General features: G+C 35.1%; 1 protein-coding gene and 1 pseudogene across 3 annotated transcripts in view; one reads left to right on the forward strand and one right to left on the reverse strand.

The window, feature by feature from the left end:
• Nucleotides 1–20,002, forward strand: part of SSH2 (slingshot protein phosphatase 2) — a 249,703-nt gene that overhangs the window by 83,243 nt on the left and 146,458 nt on the right. For all 3 annotated transcript variants that reach the window (XM_045837587.1, XM_045837588.1, XM_045837590.1), the window contains one exon: nucleotides 17,089–17,132. In XM_045837587.1, the coding sequence (XP_045693543.1) occupies nucleotides 17,089–17,132 (44 nt within the window). The remainder of the gene's footprint in view (nucleotides 1–17,088; nucleotides 17,133–20,002) is intronic.
• LOC123817825 lies at nucleotides 16,051–16,188 on the reverse strand (annotated as a pseudogene).

Genomic DNA, 20,002 nt, shown 5'->3' on the forward strand with positions numbered 1-20,002 from the left:
TTAACATATCCATGAAACCAGTTAAAAGTTATAGATAGGTTAAATGACCATGCCTCAGGTTATTTGCAAAACTGTTGTTATGCAGAACAACTCTCAATGACCCTGCTTCATGCATCCCATCCCCCAGTTCAGACTTGTAGGGATGAAGACATCTTATATTTTTAATATGTCCTGGACACCCTGAGTTCTGGACCCCATTAAAAATCCCCCTTTGGCGGAGGGGAGGGGGGTGCTGGCTACACCCTGTTACAGTAATGAATCAGTATTAGACAATGTAGGCTGCCTAATTAAGGCACAAAATTTAACTAAACAACATTTCCAAACTGTGATTGTGCATCATTCACTTGTGGACTTCCTAAAAGATGTATGCTCATGCCCTGCTGGCTCAGAATCTTTGTTAATGGGACTAACAGATAAAAAATAATCTGTTCCTAGTAAAATGCATAAACCACACAAATATGCCAAATTGTAAGAGCAGTTGAGCTGAAATAGTCTTGCTTCATAACAAGTTTAAAAGTGTTATAAATTGCTGTAAAATGAAATTTGAATCTTTAAAATTGCTACATTGTCACTGCATAGTATTAAACTTTGGAAGTGTTATTTTACTGATTGGTGTTATGTAAAAAAATCAAAGCTAGCCTATTTGCTTGTGGGGTGAGGTAAGAGTGGATAAGCAATTTTTTAATAAGAATTTAGCTATAAGGGATGTCTTATTACCCAAATAGTTTAAGGAAATTCCCTTCTATTCCTAGATTGCTGAGAATTCAAAAAAAAGAAAAAAGAAAGAAAATGATAAGGAAGACAAAATTCATTTACAGTGTTTATTGGGTGGCGGGGGAAATCCATGCATTGGTGGGACAGCGCAGTTCAAACCCTTGTTATTCAAGGGTCATCTTTTTAATTCAAGGAAGAAGGTAAATGAGAAAAGAGCAGGACATTAGAAAAGTCAAACTCATACCAGTTGAGGAAGATTAGAGACTTTAGGATTTTTCATGATTTTTTCCTCCCTAAAAATCAGGAACCAAGTCCTTGATAGAGGGTCAAAAAGCAAACTATGGTTTTGACCAAGGCATTTTCCTAGGGTGTAGTGCTAAAATGGTTTTCAATTCTGAAGGGACTCTTTCAGATGCTTGTAGACTTATAGGAGAAGAGAAAAATGGAAGCGTCTGAAGTCCTCATGGTTGATGTTTCCCTTAAGTAGCAGATGTAGAAATGCTGCACAGTTCAAGGACCCCTGGGAAGAGAAAGGCACCAAGGGGCTGAGTTCAATCTAATCTGAATTTCATATGTATTGAAATCTTTTCTTATTTTTCTAGCTAGTTTTCCAAAAGGCCTCTTTATAATTTAAAACCTAAAGCCTACATCAATGGCCTCTGGTTGAAGTGTCTTCCAGGGCAGCACTCATATCAGAATTTCAATGGAAATGTTTTATTTAAATTTGTTTTATTCAGTAAACCAATGATGAGGAATGAAAGGAAGCCTTGAGGAATACTTCTAGAAAAGAGTTGGGGCTTTTACTGCACACAGCATAATAGCTGGGATCTGGGACATGCTGTCAATGTATATACATGTTAACACCAGTAGTACTATTTTGTTTCTCAGCGATTTGTAGTTGCAGTTTTACTTTTGCCTATGTGATTATTTGATTTTTTTTCCTTTATCAGACTGAAGCAGGAACTAAATCTATGTTATTCCTGACACCTAGCACAGTGCCTGAAGACTGGAGTGACTTAGACTTAAGAGACATTGCTAGAATAAATGGCCATGTCAACCTGAAGGGTCAGGTCGCATCTTTCTGTGGTGGATTCATTTTGAAGAATCTGAGTGCTGAGTCATAAACAGATTTTGCTTTTCTTACATTAAAGTTTTCTGAAGTGAAGTATGGAACAAAAGTTGAATATTTACAACTTGTGCTATACCCTTTAGTTACATTTATTTTGCCTTACATTATTCACAGCATTACATTGTCATTGGTCTTTATTTTAATCAATATGAGGGCAAGAACTATGTCTTTTGAATTGGTTTGCTCATACCTCTAGTATGAAAACATCATGAGACCTAATTTGTGTAAAGTAGAATGGTTTAAAAAGTGGTTTTGTTTTATTTCAGTAGAGAAATGTTTTTAATATTTCTTAGATTTTACTTATGTGAAACTATTTTAAACTCTTCACTTATATAGGCCAAGGAAAAAGTATTTATGATCCCAGCACTGATTTAAATAACCTAATGCAGTGCAGTTGCTCTAAAGGCTGAGGACCAGATCTGAATATATTACATAGCTTTCATAATTGTCCCAGGTAACTCCCTAGCTTCCTTCCCATTTGGATTGTGCATACTTAGCATTGTTTATCAGGAAAGTTATGCAGGAAATTAGGCAAGTAATAAATATTTTCTGGTAGTTGCTCAAACGTTTTTGCTAACCAGGATGTTTGCTGGTGAGTACCTTTTTATATCTGCCTTTGCTTCTAGAAATTGCAGTTTTATGGAATTGATGGTTCTGTCAATTTGTGCACAAATATCTCCATATTGGGATTGTACTAGCTTCTCAAGCAGAAATACTCAACTACTGACAATAGGATGGGTGTTTTTAAAGTTAAGCTTATTTATGTAAGAATCTGTAAGTCAGGTATGCCCATCTTGTCTTTTATTGTTTAGCTTTTTTTCTCCCTTTTCCTCCCCAGTTCTATTCATTAATCTTGATTGTCAGAATTCTAATGAGCATAAGCATTATTGATGAAGTGTACTTTAAACTCCCTAAAGAAGGCTGAAGAAAAGGATTGCATTGAAAAGTTAGTTATAACAGTTTCTTCTGTCTTAGACTGTTAATTAGTGAGGGGGTGGCAGGAGGAGATGCATCAATATTTTTTCAGATTGTAGAGCATAAATATTTTCTAAAGTTATCTCAAGTTATCATATTCAAAGAAAACCCAGGAAGGAACTTCTTAAGATTTGCGTAAATGTAAGAGAAAGGTAGATAGGAACCTTACGGAAGTAAAAGTGAGGCTGGAGGGGGAAATGGGGAGGCATTGTGGAAATCGTTCATGAAAAACCATGGATACTTAAACGAGTGAGTAGCTGAGGAGCTTCTGAGGTGGACTGGATAGTCTATAAATTGATAATACATGGTGCTTATGTCCAACATATTGGAGGGGAAATTCAGATGACTGAGTGCTTCTTTCTTATAGGATTTTACCTTTCTCATAAACAGTATTTTGTATTCATGCAGTTCTAGTTAGACTTATATTAATGGGGGAGGTGCTAGCTCATTATATTAGAGTTGGTGGAATTTCCAGATTAATGGGGACTGAGAGTGCAATTAAAATCTTTCTGCCTTAAGTTGCCAATTAATTTGTTTATCTGTCATTTATTTCCACTAATAACATAAGCAAGAATATCTTAACTGTGGAAGACTATTAATAATTGGTCTCTTTATGATGTTCAGTGAGTTAGCAGGGATCACTAGCTAGGCATAACTTATATTAGGAATTAGATCACATTCTGATTTAATAACTTCACATTTTCTCCTTCATTTCAGTATCTATGTTGCACTTCAAGTAAGCTTGGAGGCTTTGGGTTTGTCTGTCTGTCTGTCTGTCTGTTTGTTTGTTTGTTTGTTTGTTTGAAGTGCTGAATCAACTTTTTTCAGCATTTGTTTTCCAGTCTTTTGTTTATGGAAGCAAAATAAGTGACATGCTTATATTTTTAGAGGTAGATCAAGAAATTAGACCGAATCATAAGCATTTGATCTTCTTTTCATATGTGTTAACCTATCATACCTCCTAGAATTTAACTCGTGTCTTAATTGCTCAATATTAGGCACAGGCTTAACTTTAGAGTTACATATGCAGCCCACTACAGTGCTTTTCAGATCTTTCCACCAGAAGGTTCTCTACCAGCAAAGGAGAGTAAATAGGGAATCCCTGGCAGCTTGGGTATAGAGTTTAAAGGGGCCTCTTACAAAGCTGAAATTTGTTTGAATTCCTATGGTTTACTTTAAATTTCATGCAAATAATTATATATCTGTACTGCTGTTGTAAAAATACTGCTTTCCATCAGGTAAAATTGATGCTCTGGGAATATGCTTTATTTCATCCTCTGGTTTCAATAATTTTTATCACACTGAGGCATGACCTTGAGGTACTTGTAGCCCAGTTTAAAAAGCATAGCTCTAGAGAAAAAGAACATTGAATGGGATAGAAAAAGTTGTGAGCCTGAGTGGAGTTCACATGAGTATAGCAGGAGTTTAGGAGCTGCTGTTCAAAGAGGGGGGAAGGGAGTGTGTCATTTATTCGGGTAGCCATCTGCCAGCAGAGGCTTTTACTTGTTGGTAATCTTACAACTTACTAATTATGTCTCTTTTAAAACACTGGTCAGATAATATGTGTAATCTTCTACCTAATGGCTCAGATGACATCTAATTAAGAAAGAAAAAGAACAGAAATTTGCATATTCTCCCATGCTCCGATTCCATATTTTAAATGTTTTTTTTTCTGATTATAGTACATGATCATTGTAATCATTATATTCTGATCATGATTTTATTTTAAATAGACAATATAAACTAATGGATTAATACAATTTTCTTATATAGCAGTTTTTTCATTTACTCAGCTTGTCCTGTTTTTCTACATTAAGATGGCTTACAACTTATTTGCTATGATGAATATAGTCTGCAGTTGGTATCCTTACACATAAATCTCTGGAGAGATCTTTGATCTTTTTGTACTAGAATGTATTTCTAGACATACAATTATAAAGTCAAAAATCTGATCCAATTTTAAAGCCCTTGATACAGATTATCAGATTACCAGAATGATTGCTCGTTTTCTGGCCTGTTGGCAACCAGTATTGCACATTATTATTTGTTTTATCTGAAATAATTTCATAGAGAAAATATGGTACAGCATCTGTATTTGAATGTTTGTTTTTAAATTTCAAGTTAACCATACTTTTACTTCCTTTCAGCCCATTTCCATCTCTTGTCCATGTGTCTTTATAGTTGTTCCTGAAAACCCTTTCTCCCTTCCCCCCATTTATCCTTTCCCACCTCCCCTCTGGTTACTGTCAGATTGTTCTTAATTTCAATGTCTCTGGTTATATTTTGTTTGTTTGATTTTGTTGATTAGGTTCCACTTAAAGGTGAGATCATATAGTATTTGTCCCTCACCACCTGGCTTATTTCACTTAGCATGATGCTCTCCAGTTCCATCCATGCTGTCGCAAAGGGTAGGAGCTCCTTTCTTTCTTTTTGCTGTGTAGTGTTCCATTGTGTAAATGTACCATAGTTTTTTTTATCCTTTCATTTACTGATGGGCATCTAGGTTACTTCCAGCTCTTGGCTATTGTAAATTGTGCTGCTATGTACATTGGTTCTTTTGGCTTGGTATTTCAGGGTTTTTAGGAAATAATCCCAGCAATTGCCAGGGATTATTAGAATTGCCAGGTCAAAAGGCAGTTCCATTTTTACTTTTTGGGGAAATTCCATACTGTTTTCCACAATGGCTGCACCAGTCTGCATTCCCATCAAGAGTACACTAGGGTTCCCTTTTCTCCACATCCTCTCCAACACTTGTTATTTGTTGATTTGTTTGTTTATAATGGCCATTTTCACCAGTGTGAAGTGGTATCTCATTGTGGTTTTAATTTGCATCTCTCTGATGGCTAGTGATGCTGAGCATCTTTACATATTTCTCTGTACCCTCTGTATGTCCCCCTTGGAGAAGTATCTTTTGCCCATTTTTTTTATTGTTTTGGTTTTTTTTGTCTTCCTGGAGTGGAGTTGTGTGAGTTCTTTATGTATTTTGGAGATCAAACCTTGTCTGAGGTATCATTGGCAAATATGTTTTCCTATACAGTTGGTTCTCTTTTCACTTTAATGCTGTTTTCTTTAGCCATGCAGAAGCTATTTATTTTGATGAGGTCTCATTTGTTTATTCTTTCCTTTATGTCCCTTGCTCTAGGGGACATATCGGTGAAAATATTGCTGCATGGAATATCTGAGATTATCCTGCCTGTGTTTTCCTCTAGGATGTTTATGATATCACAACTTATATTTAAGTTTTTTATCCACCTTGAATTTATTTTTGTGTATGATGTAAGTTGGTGGTTCAGTTTCATTTTTTTATATGTAGCTGTCCCATTTCTATATCTTTTGTGGATTATCTGCTCCTAGCCTTTGCCCATTTTTCTGTTGGGGTGGTTGCCTTTTCCTTACTGATTGTTGGAAGTTTTTGTTTATTGAGACAATCCATGTTTTATATATGCTAAGAATATTTTCCTCAGTTTATCATTGGACTTTAATTTTTTAATATTTCCCTCCCTCTCTGTGTATACACTTTTGTTTTTTGATATATGCATGACTGCATACTGAAAAACATATATTCAATCATGTGAAGATACTAAAAAGTAAATAGGTGAATTGTATGGCATGTGAATTATATCTCAACAGAGATGTTTAACAACAACAAATAAGAACACATACTATGTACAGATAGATGAATATAAAAACAAAACACAGTCCCTGCCTTCAAAGCTTACAATTTAGTGGATCTTTCTATATTCTTTTCTGCAAGTTAGAGATATTACTGCTCCCTCTCTGACTATAGTTCTTATATTAGATATATGTAATTTTCTATTAAAAATCATTAATGCATCTTAATGTAAATTCAGAGTCTCAATGGAAAATATATTTTTGGTATTTTATACTTGAGATTATGTATATCATTAGAGAATAGGTTGTGAAACTTGGACTAAATTACTTTACATTCCACTTACAAGTATTTTTATTTTATATGTAAGTGGAAATACTTTTTACCTTATTTTAATAAATAAGTTCTTAAATTTTTTATACTTTGAAGAGTAATGCTTGTCAAAAATTATGTTATTTTTTAAAAGTTTAATAAACTAGTTAATAAATATGTAGAATTTATAAATATGTATAACATAAATATATAGAAGTGAGTAGTTTTTCTATATTTCTAGCAATAACCGGTTCAAAATATAATGCAAAAAAAGACACATAGAGTTTTTCAGGTAAAAACTCTAAATTGAAAAGACATATGCATTCATATGTTCATTGCAGCATTATTTACAATAGCCAAGAGATGGAAGCAACCTAAGTGTCCATCAGTAGATGAGTGGATAAAGAAGTAGTGCATATATACAATGGATTATGACTCAGCTAATAAAGAAAAGAAAGAAAGAAGAGCAAAGAAAAAAGAAAAGGAAAGGAAAGAAAAACAGGAGCTCTGGCCAGGTGATTCAGTTGGTTGGAGCATTGTTGTCCTACATACCAAAAGATTGTAGATTTGATACCCAGTCTGGGCACGAGGCAACTAATCTCTCCCCTGCGCTCCTCCATGCTCCCCAAAATCAATAAACATATTCTTGGGTGAGAATTAAAAAAGAAAGAAAGAAATTTTGCCCACTTCAACAACATGAATGGACCTAGAGGCTATTGTGCTGAGTGAAATAAGTCAGAGAAAGACAAATATTGTATGATTTCCCTTATATGTGAAATCTAAAAACAAAGCAAAACAAAACAAAACACATGAACAAGCAGACCAGAAACAGACTCATAAAGCATTTTGATGGTTGCCAGATGGGAAGGGGTTTGAGAAGGAATAGGTGGAAAAGGTGAAGGCATTAAAGAAGTACAAATTTGTAGTTAACAAAATAGTCATGGGGATATAAAGTACAACACAGGGAATATAGTCAGTAATATTGTAATAGTCCTGACCGGCATGACTCAGTTGGTTGAGCTTCATCCCTCCTGCCAAGCAAAAGGTTACCAGTTTGGTTGCCGTTTGATTCCCAGTCAGGGCACATGCCTGTTGCAAAATCGATCAATATTTCTCCCACACATTGATGTTTTTCTCCTTCTTTCTCCCTCCCTTCCCCTCTTTCTAAAAATAAATAAGATCTTTAAAAAAAATAATATTGTAATACCTCTATATGATGTTAGATGAGTACTATATCTATCAGGGTGATCACTTCCTAAGTTACACAAATGTCTAACCACTGGGTTGTACACCTGAAACTACTATAATATTGTATGTCAACAGTAATTGAAAAGTATTTTTAAATAAGTAAAAAAATCCCATGTACAAAAGACAAAAAAAAACACAAGAAAAAAAAAACCATGTACAATAACAACAATAAAATATGTAGGCATACATACACTAAATCACAGTACTGAAATTTTTGAAAACTATGATATTTTATGGAGGACAAAAGAAAAAACTTACATAAATGGTGAGACAGTGTATGTGCCTAAATGGGAAAAATCAGTATTGAAATAGATATAATTTCTTCCTAAGTTAATTTCCAAAATGTAATGCAATTCAGTCAAAATTCGAAAGAGATTTTTTTGGATTAGGCAAATCTAACAAAACTATTCTTAATTTCATTTGGAAGAATAAGTGGATAATATTGGACACTCACTTTTACAAATTCAAACTATATAAATTGAAACTATTAAAACATTGCGGTGCCAGCATAAGGAAAAAACAAATCAATGTGGCAGCCTAGAAATCACAGAAATAAACCCAAGTACATGAAAATATTGAGTAATTATGGTAGGATTTCAAGTCAGTTAGGGGAAATGGGCCAATAATCAGATAGTGCTAAAATAACTGATTAACTTGGAGAAAAATTAAGTTATATTGTTTCTTAAACCATATACCACAATAAATTATAAATGAATTCTGAGCTAATTTTTTGGAAAACTTAATTAAATATTCAAGTGATGAAAGAGAAACTATAAAGAAAAAGGGCCCTGGCTGGGTCAGTTGGTTATAGCATCATCCTGATGTGTCAAGGTTGTGGGTTCTATCCCCATTCAGCGCACAGGCAAGAATCAACCAATGAATGCATAAATAAATAGAACAACAAATTGATATTTCTCTCAAGTCAATTTTCTTAAAAGAAAAAATTGCTAGATAGGACTATTTAAAATAAAGTAGTAAATAGAACCCACTCCTAAAAGATCAAGATAATGATTTAGTTCACTAATTTATGACTATTATTGACAACATTGTTCCATACATCTTTTTTTAATCAGAATTCTGTTGTACAAATCTCTAAAATGACTGACCGTGTGCAATGTGATAGGTATGGCTATGAATATTCTTGTGCTAGGAATTATTACTACATTTTTGCATTTAAAGTATATAAATAATGCTTGAAGACTGAATCTACAATGTTATGGAAAATGGGGCACCTTAGTTAAAGATCTACCTACCCCACTATATTGGCCTCTATTATGTTTTTTCCAACAAATATTTATTGAGCATTGTTGAATGCTAGGTTGTTGTGATTAAGATACACTTCCTGCCTTCAAGGTTATAATGTGGAGACCAACAAGTAAACAGGCAGTGTGAGCATTTCTCACTAGACAGCCATATGGTTGCACTTGGAAGACTATGGAATTCAGTTTTAGAAGCATTAAGGAAGGCCTCAGAGAAAGGGACACCCTAAGCTACAATCTGAAGGATGAGTAGAAGTAGACAAGCAAAGAAGGGAATGAAGTTTATTTTAGACAGAGGAAACAACAGAGCAAAGTCTAAGGACAAGATGGCCTGGTTTGTTGGAGATACTACAAGAATTTCAAGATAGCAAAATTCACCTGCAGTTGAAGTACATAATATCTAAAACTAAATGTTGTCATTTTCCAAGGAAAAGAAAAATGCCTGTGCTGCTAACATTGGTCAATAGTGGAGGAAAACTACAAGAGGTCAAAACAAAAAACTATTTATGGTACTTTGCCAAATCTAGCCTTAACATCTAAACAGTCGGGTGGAATTCTCAACATCTTTTATTTAGATGTTATATTCATGCTGTGCCCTAGTCATTGAGACCTGAGGACTCTCATCAATATCCCCATTAGACAGCTCCTTGGCCTGCACAAAAGTGGCCTCACTTAGTAGCGAACCTCCTAAGAACCTCCTCTTAGTAGCCTCACCTCACTCTGACTTTAAGGGGATATGAGTCCTTAAAACCAAACACTAACCCAGTTGACCAAAAGGAGAACCTAGATTGAAATCATGGTCCAGATAGTATGTACATTGTTAGGCGTTGGCTTGTGTTGTGGTTAGAATGTGCCTGAGATGGGTGGGGAAGATTGAAGTTGGGTAGCCAGTGATGATCGCTGCTGTTGGCATTCCAGGTATGCTTGCCATGTATTAGCACTGTGCCTGTCAACTAAGCCACATTCCTAAAGTAGAACTTTTCCACTGCTCCATTTTGCAATTAAGAAGCATTTTGTATCACAGAAATATATTCTATGAAATATTTGTCTATTAGCTTAAGACTCTGCCCAAGGTTGAAGGCAGTGAAAATGGTCTTTAAACAACACATTTTCTCTTAACGATTTTCTGTTGATGCAGTTTCTCTAGTTCAGCCACAGTGTAAACTTTGACTTGGCTGCCCTCTAGTGGATATCTGTGATTAACCAGTGTTTTCTGGCTTTAGGGAAACTACCTCATTTCTCTTGAATGGCTTTCCAAGTTAAGGGGCTGTTTCCTTAAAGAATGTGTTATTGCCACCAAAGCAATATATTTATAATTTTATTTCACTGTCTAAGATGCTGATGAATACCTTCCCTGGCTTCCCCACAGGGTCAGGTTTAGATGGCCTGCCCTCAGCAACTTATCTTTGCAGCCTACTGCCACACAGACTGAAAGTAAAGGGCTGGAAAAAAATAGTTCATGAAAATGGAAATGAAAAGAAGCTGAGGTAGCAATACTAATATCAGATAGACTTTAAACAAAATCTATAACTAAAAGACCAAGAAGGGAATTATGTAATGAAAAAGGGGTCAATCTAACAAGAGGATACAGCCCTTGTAAACATTGACAATTATATATTTATGCGCGTTTAGGAGCACCTAAATGTATAAAGCAAATCTTGCTGGACATAAAGGGAGAAAGCAACTGTAATACATAGTAGGGTATTTTAACACCCCATTGACACCAACGGACAGATCTTCCAGACAGCAAATCAACAAGGAAACAGCAGTCTTAAATGACAGACTATACTAGGTAGATTTAATTGGTATTTATTTATAGAGCATTTCACCTCGAAGTAGCAGAATTTACATTCTTTACAAGTGATCCTGGAATATTCTCTAGGGTAGACTACGTGTTAGGACACAAAACAAGCCTCCATAAATTTAAGAAGATTGAAATCATATCTTCCCTAACCACAATGGTATGACACTAGAAATCAATTTCAAGAAAAAAAAAATGAAAAACACACCAACACATAGAGGCTAAATTGTATGTTATTAGACAATGAATGGATTAACAATGAGATCAAGTAGTAAGTCAAAAGATGCCTTGAGACAAATGAATATGAAAACACAACAACCCAAAATCTATGTAATGAAAAAGGGGTCAATCTAACAAGAGGATATAGTGAGATATAGTGAAAGCAGTCCTAGGAGGGAAATTCATAGCTTTACAGGCCTACCTCAAGAAACAAGAAAAAATCTCAAGTGAACAATCTAACTTTACATCTAAAGGAACTAGAAAAAGAACAACAAAGAAAGCCCAAAGTGAGTAGAAGCAAGGAAATAATAAAAATGAGAGCAGAAATAGATGAAATAGAATCTAAAAAAATACAGAAGATCAGTGAAACCAAGTACTGGTTTTGTGGGGGGTTTTTAAATAAATAAGATTGATAAACCTTTAACCAGACTCAAAGAAAAAAAAAAGAGAGAGGACCCAAATAAATAAAATCAGAAATGGAAGAGGACAAGTAACAGTTGACACCACAGAAACAGAAAGGATCATTAAAACATGACAAATAACTATACACCAACAAATTGGACAATTTAGAAGAAATGTGTAAATGTCTATAAATACACAATCCTTCAAAACTAAACTAAGAAGAAACAGAAAATCTGAGCAGACTGATTACAGCTAATGAAATTGAAGCAGTAATCAAAACACTCCCAACAAACCAAAGTCCTCAACTGGTGGCTTCATACAGGTGAATTTTACCAAACACTCAAAGAATAACTAACAGCTATCCTTCTCAAACTATTCCAAAAAATTCAACAGAGGAGGGAAGACTCCCAAGCTCATTGTATGAGGCTAGCATTATCTTAATTCCAAAACCAGAAAAAAGCACTACAAAGACAGAAAATTATAGGCCAGTATTCCTGATGATCATAAGATGCAGAAATCCTCAACAAATCATTAGCAACCCAAATCCAGCAATACATTAAAAAGATCACACACCATGATCAAATGGGATTTATTCCAGGGATGCAAAGTTGCTACAATATCCACAAATCAATTACTGTGATATATCACATAAACAAAATGTATGATAAAAAATCATATGATCATATCAATAGATACAGAAAAAGCCTTTGACAAAATCCATTAACTCATTTGTACTGAAAACTCTTAGCAAAGTGGGAATAGAGGGAATATAACATAATAAAGGCCAAATATGACAAACCCACTGCTAACACCATACTCAATGGGAATAAACTAAAAGTGTTTTGTTTTATATCAGAAACTAGAAATGCATTTCCACTCTTATTCAACATAGTACTGGAAGTCCTAGCCACAGCAATCAGACAAGAAGAAGTAAGACATCTAAATTGGAAAAGAAACTTGTCATTATTTGCAGATGACATCATACTGTATATAGAGAACCCTAAATATTCCACTAACAAAATACTAGAACTGATCAATGAATTCAGTAAAGTAGCAGGATACAAAATAAAGATTCAGAAGTTACTTGCGTTTTATACACCAGTAATGAACTATCAAAAAGGGAAACAAAGCAAAGAACCATGTCTACAGTTGCATCCAAAATTTGGAAACAATCCCATCTATTTAAGTAGAATGAATAAACTTTGATATTGTCATATAATGCAGTCTTTTACCCCAGTAAAAATAAGTGAACTATAGCTATACATAATAAGTGGATGAATCTTGTTAGTATAATACTTAGTTGTTAATAATCATATTGAGAAGACTACATATAGTATAATATAATTTTAAAGCCCTAAAACAATAAAAAGTAAATAATGTATTGTTTAAGAATATATACATATATATAAGATGTATAAGTGGAATAAAAAATAATGTAAAAAGGTAGAATCAGTAGGTAAATTAAAATGAAATTCTCAAAAAATTTCAAATAATACAAAAGAAGGCAGAGATGGAGGAATTGAGGAATTAAAATATAGGGGGCAAGAAGAAAATAAATAGTAGCATGGTAGACTCAAATCTAACTATATGAATAATTACACTAAATTTTAGTGGACTAAACACTACAATTAAAAGAAAGATTGTCAGAATTGATAAAATAAAGCAAGATCGAACTATATTCTGTATAAAAGACATCTTTAAAATATAAAGAGATTGAAAATATATAGTGAGTATAAACCTAAAGTGTAATATTAGATATTCATATAATTATAATGATTAATTGTATTAATAATAATTATCTGATATCAATACTAGATAAAATAGATTTTGTCCTGGCTGGTATGGTTCAGTGGATTCAGCACCAGCCTACAAACCAAAGGGTTGATGATTCACTTCCCAGTCACAGCACATGCCAGGGTTGCAGGCCAGGTCCCCAGTAGAGGGCATGCGAGAGGCAACCAGATGTTGATGTTTTTCTCTTTCTCCCTCCCTTCCCCTCTGTCTAAAAATAAATAAATAAAATCTTTAAAAAAGTAGATTTCAAGACAAATAGTCTTAACTAAAAGCTAAAGCAGTCTTGAAAAAGAATTAAGGTGGAGGATTTATCTTTCCTTAAAACTAACTATGAAAAAATATATATAAACTACAATAATCAAGATGGTATGGTATTGACATAAAAATTGAAAAATAGGGACTTCCGGCAAGATGGAGGCATAGGTGGACACATTGTTCCTCCACGCACAACCAAGATTAGAACAACAACAATTTAGAGGCAGAATAAACCCAGAACTGACAGAGAATTTATCTGAATGGAAGTCAGACAGCCAAGAAGTTGAAGTAGACCCGTTCATCCAGACTGGTAGGAGGGGCGGAGAGGAGCAGCCTGGCGTGGGTTGCAGCATGGGTCACGGCACAGAGAACGAAGAGCAGTGGGCACATAAGGCAACAGCACATGGGGCGTCTGGGGCGTGAGGTGTGCAGGATCGCAGTGAGTAGACCCTGAGTGCACAAGCGGCAGCTGGCGGACCCAGTGAGGCAGCTATTGTGGATCAGGGCAGGGTGCCCAGGATCCCAGGGAAGGGACTAAGGTCCCAGGAGAGCGGAGCTACTGCCATTGTTCGCCCCCGCCCCCACATACAACGTCAGAATCTAGCGACTGGGGTGCCCAGCCTCTGTGAACACCTAAGGCTCTGCCCCTCACCATAACAGGAGCGACCAGACCAAAAAAAAAAAAAAAGAGAGAGACAGACATGTCTCAAACAGAAAAACAGATCAATGTCCCAGGACTCATCCTTTTGAGCAACGAAGAGATAGCCAGTCTATCAGATGCACAGTTCAAAACACTGGTGATCAGAAGCTCACAGAATTGGTTGATTTTGGGTGCAAATTAGATGAAAAAATGCAGGTTGCCATAAAAGAGATGAAGGAAGATGCACAGAGAACCAATAGTGATGGGAAGGAAACTGGGACTCAAAACAATAGAGTGGACCAGAAGGAAGAAAAAAACAACCAAACAGGAAAGAATGGAGAAATAAGAATTCAAAAAAACGAGGAGAAGCTTAGGAACCTCCAGGACATCTTTAAATGTTCCAACATCCGAATTATAGGGGTACCAGAAGGGGAAGAGGAAAAGCAACAGATTGAACACATATTTGAACAAATAATAAAGGAGAACTTCCCCATTCTGGCAAAGGAAATAGACTTCCAGGAAATCCAGAAAGCTCAGAGAGTCCCAAAGAAGTTGGACCCAAGAAGAAACACACCAAGGCACATCATAATTACATTTGCCAAGGTAAAAATAAAGGAGAGAATCCTAGAAGCAGTAAGAGATAAGGGGACACTCACCTACAAAGGAGTTCCCATCAGACTGTCAGCTGATTTCACAAAAGAGACCTTACAGGCAAGAAGGGGCTGGAAAGAAATATTCCAAATCATGAAAGACAAGGACCTATATCCCAGATTACTCTATCCAGCAAAGCTTTCATTTAGAATGGAAGGCAGATAAAGTGCTTCTCAGATAAGGTCAAGTTAAAGGAGTTCATCATCACCAAGCCCTTATTTTATGAAATGTGAAAGGGACTTATCTAAGAAAAGAAGATAAAGAAAAAACATGTATAGTAAAAGGACAGCAAACTCACAATTATTAACAACCACACCTAAAGCAAAACCAAAAGAAACTAAGCACACAACTGGAACAGAACCACAGAAATGGAGATCACATGAAGGGTTAGCAACAGGGGAGTGGGAGGAGGAGAGAGGGGGGAAAGGTACAGAGAATAAGTAGCATAGATTGTAGGTTGAAAATAGATAGGGGGAGGGTAAGAATAGTATGGGAAATGTAGAAGCTAAAGAACTAAATATGACACATGGACATGACTAAAGGGGGGAATGTGGGTGGGAGAGGGTGTCCAGGGTGGAGGGGAGTGAAGGGGGGAAAATGGGACAACTGTAATAGCATAATCAATAAAATATATTTAAAAAAAATAGATCAGTGGAACAATAGGGAACTCGAAGTAGACCTCGCTTATATGTGATTGATTTTTTACAAAGAACCCAAGTAATCCAATGGGGAAAGGACAGTCTTTCCCAATCAAAGATGCTTGAAAACTGCATATCAGTATGGGGAGGGGGGATGAACCTCCACTCCTACCTCACACCATATACAAATAGGACAAAGGTAACCAGAGAACAAATATAAAAGGTCAAGGAGCAATTTTAAAGAAAAATAACACCACAGCATCATTAATTCTCTCAACTTTTCTCATATTTCTTTCATATCAATATTCTTGTCTCCATAAAGATCTCTGTAGTATCTTAACATATAATAATTCCTAACATAGGCTATAGAGGGGTAAATGAAATGCTTTTTCAGTGTGTTAGGAGGCAGTATTTTGTCAGTTTTAATTGTAGCTTCACCATATGAGTTTCCTTGGGCAACTTACTTCTTTCCTCTTTGTGAATTTTAAATGGATAAGAAAAAATACTACACTTGATCTTAGCCAAAAGGCTGAGAAGCAATGTAAATTTTAGTTTCTTCATCTATAAAATATTCATACTTTATTAAGTTTAAATTGCTGTAAGTTTTAACACCCTCAATTATTTTATGTACCACTAAGAAAAAATAAATGTTGCAATTAAACTATGGTTCAGTGATTTTTTTATTACTGGTTTATCTTAAGTTATGTATGTTAGAATCAGTGAAAAATATGTACCATGAACCCAGTAAGTTTATAAGGAATAAGTAGGACAAAGTGTTGAGCAAGGTGTCTGACATGTTATAAGTATAAGTAGTCAGCATTATGTTAATGGTAATGGTAATGGTGATTTGATCAGTAGCACTTGGTGAAGTGGTGCTCATTGTTCAGGTTGTTCTTTGGGTATCAGAGTCATTAGTAGGTCATCTTGATGAGGTTTGCTGGTAGTAGTCAGAATGACCACTCAGTTTGAATTTGAAGTAGCATAACAGTAATGTAGCGATATATGTAACAATAATGTAACATTTTTGGTTATTTTTTAGAGGTTATTCTTTAATTGTTAGCAGTTTGTTATCAGTAAAATTTCCTCCAGGGATAATTTCTATTAATATTCAGGGTGGGCAAAATAGGTTTACAGTTGTGAGCACATAAAACACGGAGTTTATTCTTATATTATTTATTATTTATCTTATAATTGTTATTATTTTGAGTCCTTACTTATCATTTATCTTTTAGATAATGATGGCTGGTGATTTAACCTACTGTTGTCCACTTGTATATCAACCTACTGGGTTGGTTACAGTCACTTTTTATAGAAAATTTAGTTCAAGTGCACAGCATGAATAAGGCATTCCTACATGTAAAGCTTAGTAAAATTGCATTATTGATATTGTGATATGAGACCTCAGTTGTAAATAATTTTTCTCCTTTTTCTGTCTATACAGGAGGCAGACAGTGGGGAGGAGGAATGCCGGTCACAGCCCAGGAGGTATGTTTGTTACTTATATCCTATAGCATTTCTTTTTGTTGTTGTTTTTCAATTACAGTGTACATTTAATATTATTCTGTATTAGTTTCAGCATATAGCATTATGATTGGACAACAATATACTTTACATAGTGGTCTCCCTGATATTTCAAGTACCCACCTGACACCTGCATAGTTATTACAATGTTGACTATATTCCCTATGCTGCAATTTACATCTTTGTGACTGTTCTGTAACCACTAATTGGTACTTTCTAATCCCTTCAGTTTTCTCCTAGCTCCTCAACCCCTCTCCCCTGTCATTTCTCAGTCTCTTCTCTGTATCTGTGGGTTTTTTCTATTTTGTTTGTTTATATCTTTTTGTTCTTTAGATTCCACATTTAAGTGAAATCGTATGGTATTTGTCATGCTTGATTTATTTCACATCTATGACCATATCCTGTAGCATTTCTATAGTTAATGATTTTTTCTCTAATTTTTGTTCATTCTTTTCATACTAGCCTATCCTGGACTTCTAAAAATGCTTAATTGGTCTTTCAAAATAGTATTACTTTAAGAATTTAGTTACTGATTCAGATTTAAAATGGTAGAGTGCATTATGCTATGCACCTGAAATTAACATAATTTTGTATGTCACTTATGCCTCAATAAATAAATAAAATGGTAGATTGCTTTTTAAAAAATGCAAATTTTTTTAAAATTCCAATATTGGTCCAATTTTGACCCAAGTATCCAGAACTATCTTGGGTAGTTAAAAAGCAAATTTTCTTTACCTTTTAGGAAAATATCAACTGAAGAACATTTCAGCCTTCAGCTTTGTACTTATTTTTGTCATTAATTTTGATAGATTTTGCAGTTCCTACAGACTAATTAATATTTCACTTCCTAAAAACAAAGGATATACTGAGTAATGTACCCAGCCCTTTTAAATACAATGACACTTTTTTCTCCCTTTCATGGAATGTTGTTATAAGGGTACCAGTACCTCCTGCCATTAAAAGAAAAAACACTATGAGACATCTAGGAAGTATATAATAACATTTCTGTTACCTACTCTAAGGGGTTTTTAAAATCAATCCTCTCCCACAAGAAACAATCCTGGTAAATTCTGGATGGTATTTAAATGTTACCAAACTTGTACCCTCTGAACTAAATGACATGAACCATTCTAGATAATACAGAGAAAGGACACAATAAGCATGCTCGTTATGGAGAAGGTGTCTGAAGGAAATGCTTCCTTAATAATGAATTATCAAGTGTTTGTTTATATATATATATATCACTCTTATTGTAGCATCCAGCAAACGCGAGAACAAATATCAGAGACTTTCAGGGTATCAAAGATGTTACTTTATTGGCCAAGTTTAACCTGCGCAGGGGCGAACTCTCAAAGTGTCCAGCGACACAGTGCCCACAAGGAGCTGCAAACGAGAGCAGCGCTGAGCGCTTACAACTACGTTCTTATATAGGGGCGGGCAAGCAAGCGTTATAAAGAAGCAGACGTGGCAGTTAGCAATTCGCTTACAAAGACCGCGCATGGGAATTTCAAATCAAGCATTCTTGCATAAGGCGGGAAGGCAGGATGTTTGTTCAGTAACCTAGTAATCTCCTGGCTCTAGCTAGCTAGGTTCTTATTTTCTCATTAAAACTACAAAACATTGCTTATCTAGCCTACCCAGGGGAGAGCATCTGCTCGACACAGGATGTTTGCTTAACTGCACTTTGTCTCTTTTATCATTTCTTTTTAGCTACAATGTGGTTCTTGTTTACTAAGGTTAAATTTAGTTCTTAATTTCCTTATTCCCAACACTTATAAACTACAACTTAATATTAAAATATTAATAGTTCCTTTTCATCAGTTACTGAGGTTATTGGCAATAGTTTTCCTATCTTGGTTATCACGAAGATTTTGGGTTAAGCTTAATGTCTCCTAGGGAAGATCTGATAGTGAAGTGTCATTCTTTTGCATAAGGTTAAGGGAGAAACTAGGAGAAATTTGAGCTGAATGCCTACCAGATGCATCATAACCTTATTTCCATTTGAATGAAAAAGAATTCCAAAGGATTCTTAAGTTTTATAGCAGGCCAGTTTTAAAGATCTTTGTGTTGATGTTAAGCTTTACAAACTGACCTGGCATCTATGGAGATAATTGTTGCTCCAAAAAATTACATTGAGTGCTTCCCAGGCTATTTCTAAATCCAATTGCATTAGTCTGACCCAAAACAAAGAAACTCTTCCTAAGTGCCAGATGCATGCTCCTTGGAGCTAGATGGTGTATAAGAGGTTGATTTTTGTGTGCTTTGCTGCTATCCTGGCATTCTCTGTCTGGCATTATACTTACCACAAAATAAACCAGCGTGGAATTAGTGTCTTTTGTTTGAGCATGCCTAAACTCATCTTGTCAGTTTGTGGTTCAATTGTGGTTTGTGGTAGGGAACTAAATAGTAAATAGCATATTATTAAACTAATGCCAGTTCCAGGTATTAAAGAAGATGTTGCATTAATGATCTCTTATTTTAACCAAATACCATTTATTGCAAAAGTCGTAAGTTAAAAGTAATCTTTTAATATAATTAGCCCAAACCATGATACCTTTAAAAAAAAAATGAAAAGGCAACCCAGAGAATAGGAGAAAATATTTGAAAATCATATATAGGTCTTAGGTCCAGAATGTTAAAAGAACTATTACAACTCAACAACAAAAGACACAAACAAAAAGACACAATAAACCTGTCTTAGTTGGCTTGAGCTCTTGTAACAAAACACCATAGGCCAAGTCACTTAAACAACAGGCATTTTTTTCTCACAGTTCTGGAAGCTGGGAAGTCCCAGATCATTGTGCTAGCAGATTCAGTTCCCATGAGAGCCTTCT

This window comes from Phyllostomus hastatus, unplaced genomic scaffold (assembly GCF_019186645.2).
Source record: "Phyllostomus hastatus isolate PE091 unplaced genomic scaffold, TTU_PhHast_1.1 phas_contig_210, whole genome shotgun sequence".
Classification (NCBI taxonomy): Eukaryota; Metazoa; Chordata; class Mammalia; order Chiroptera; family Phyllostomidae; genus Phyllostomus; species Phyllostomus hastatus.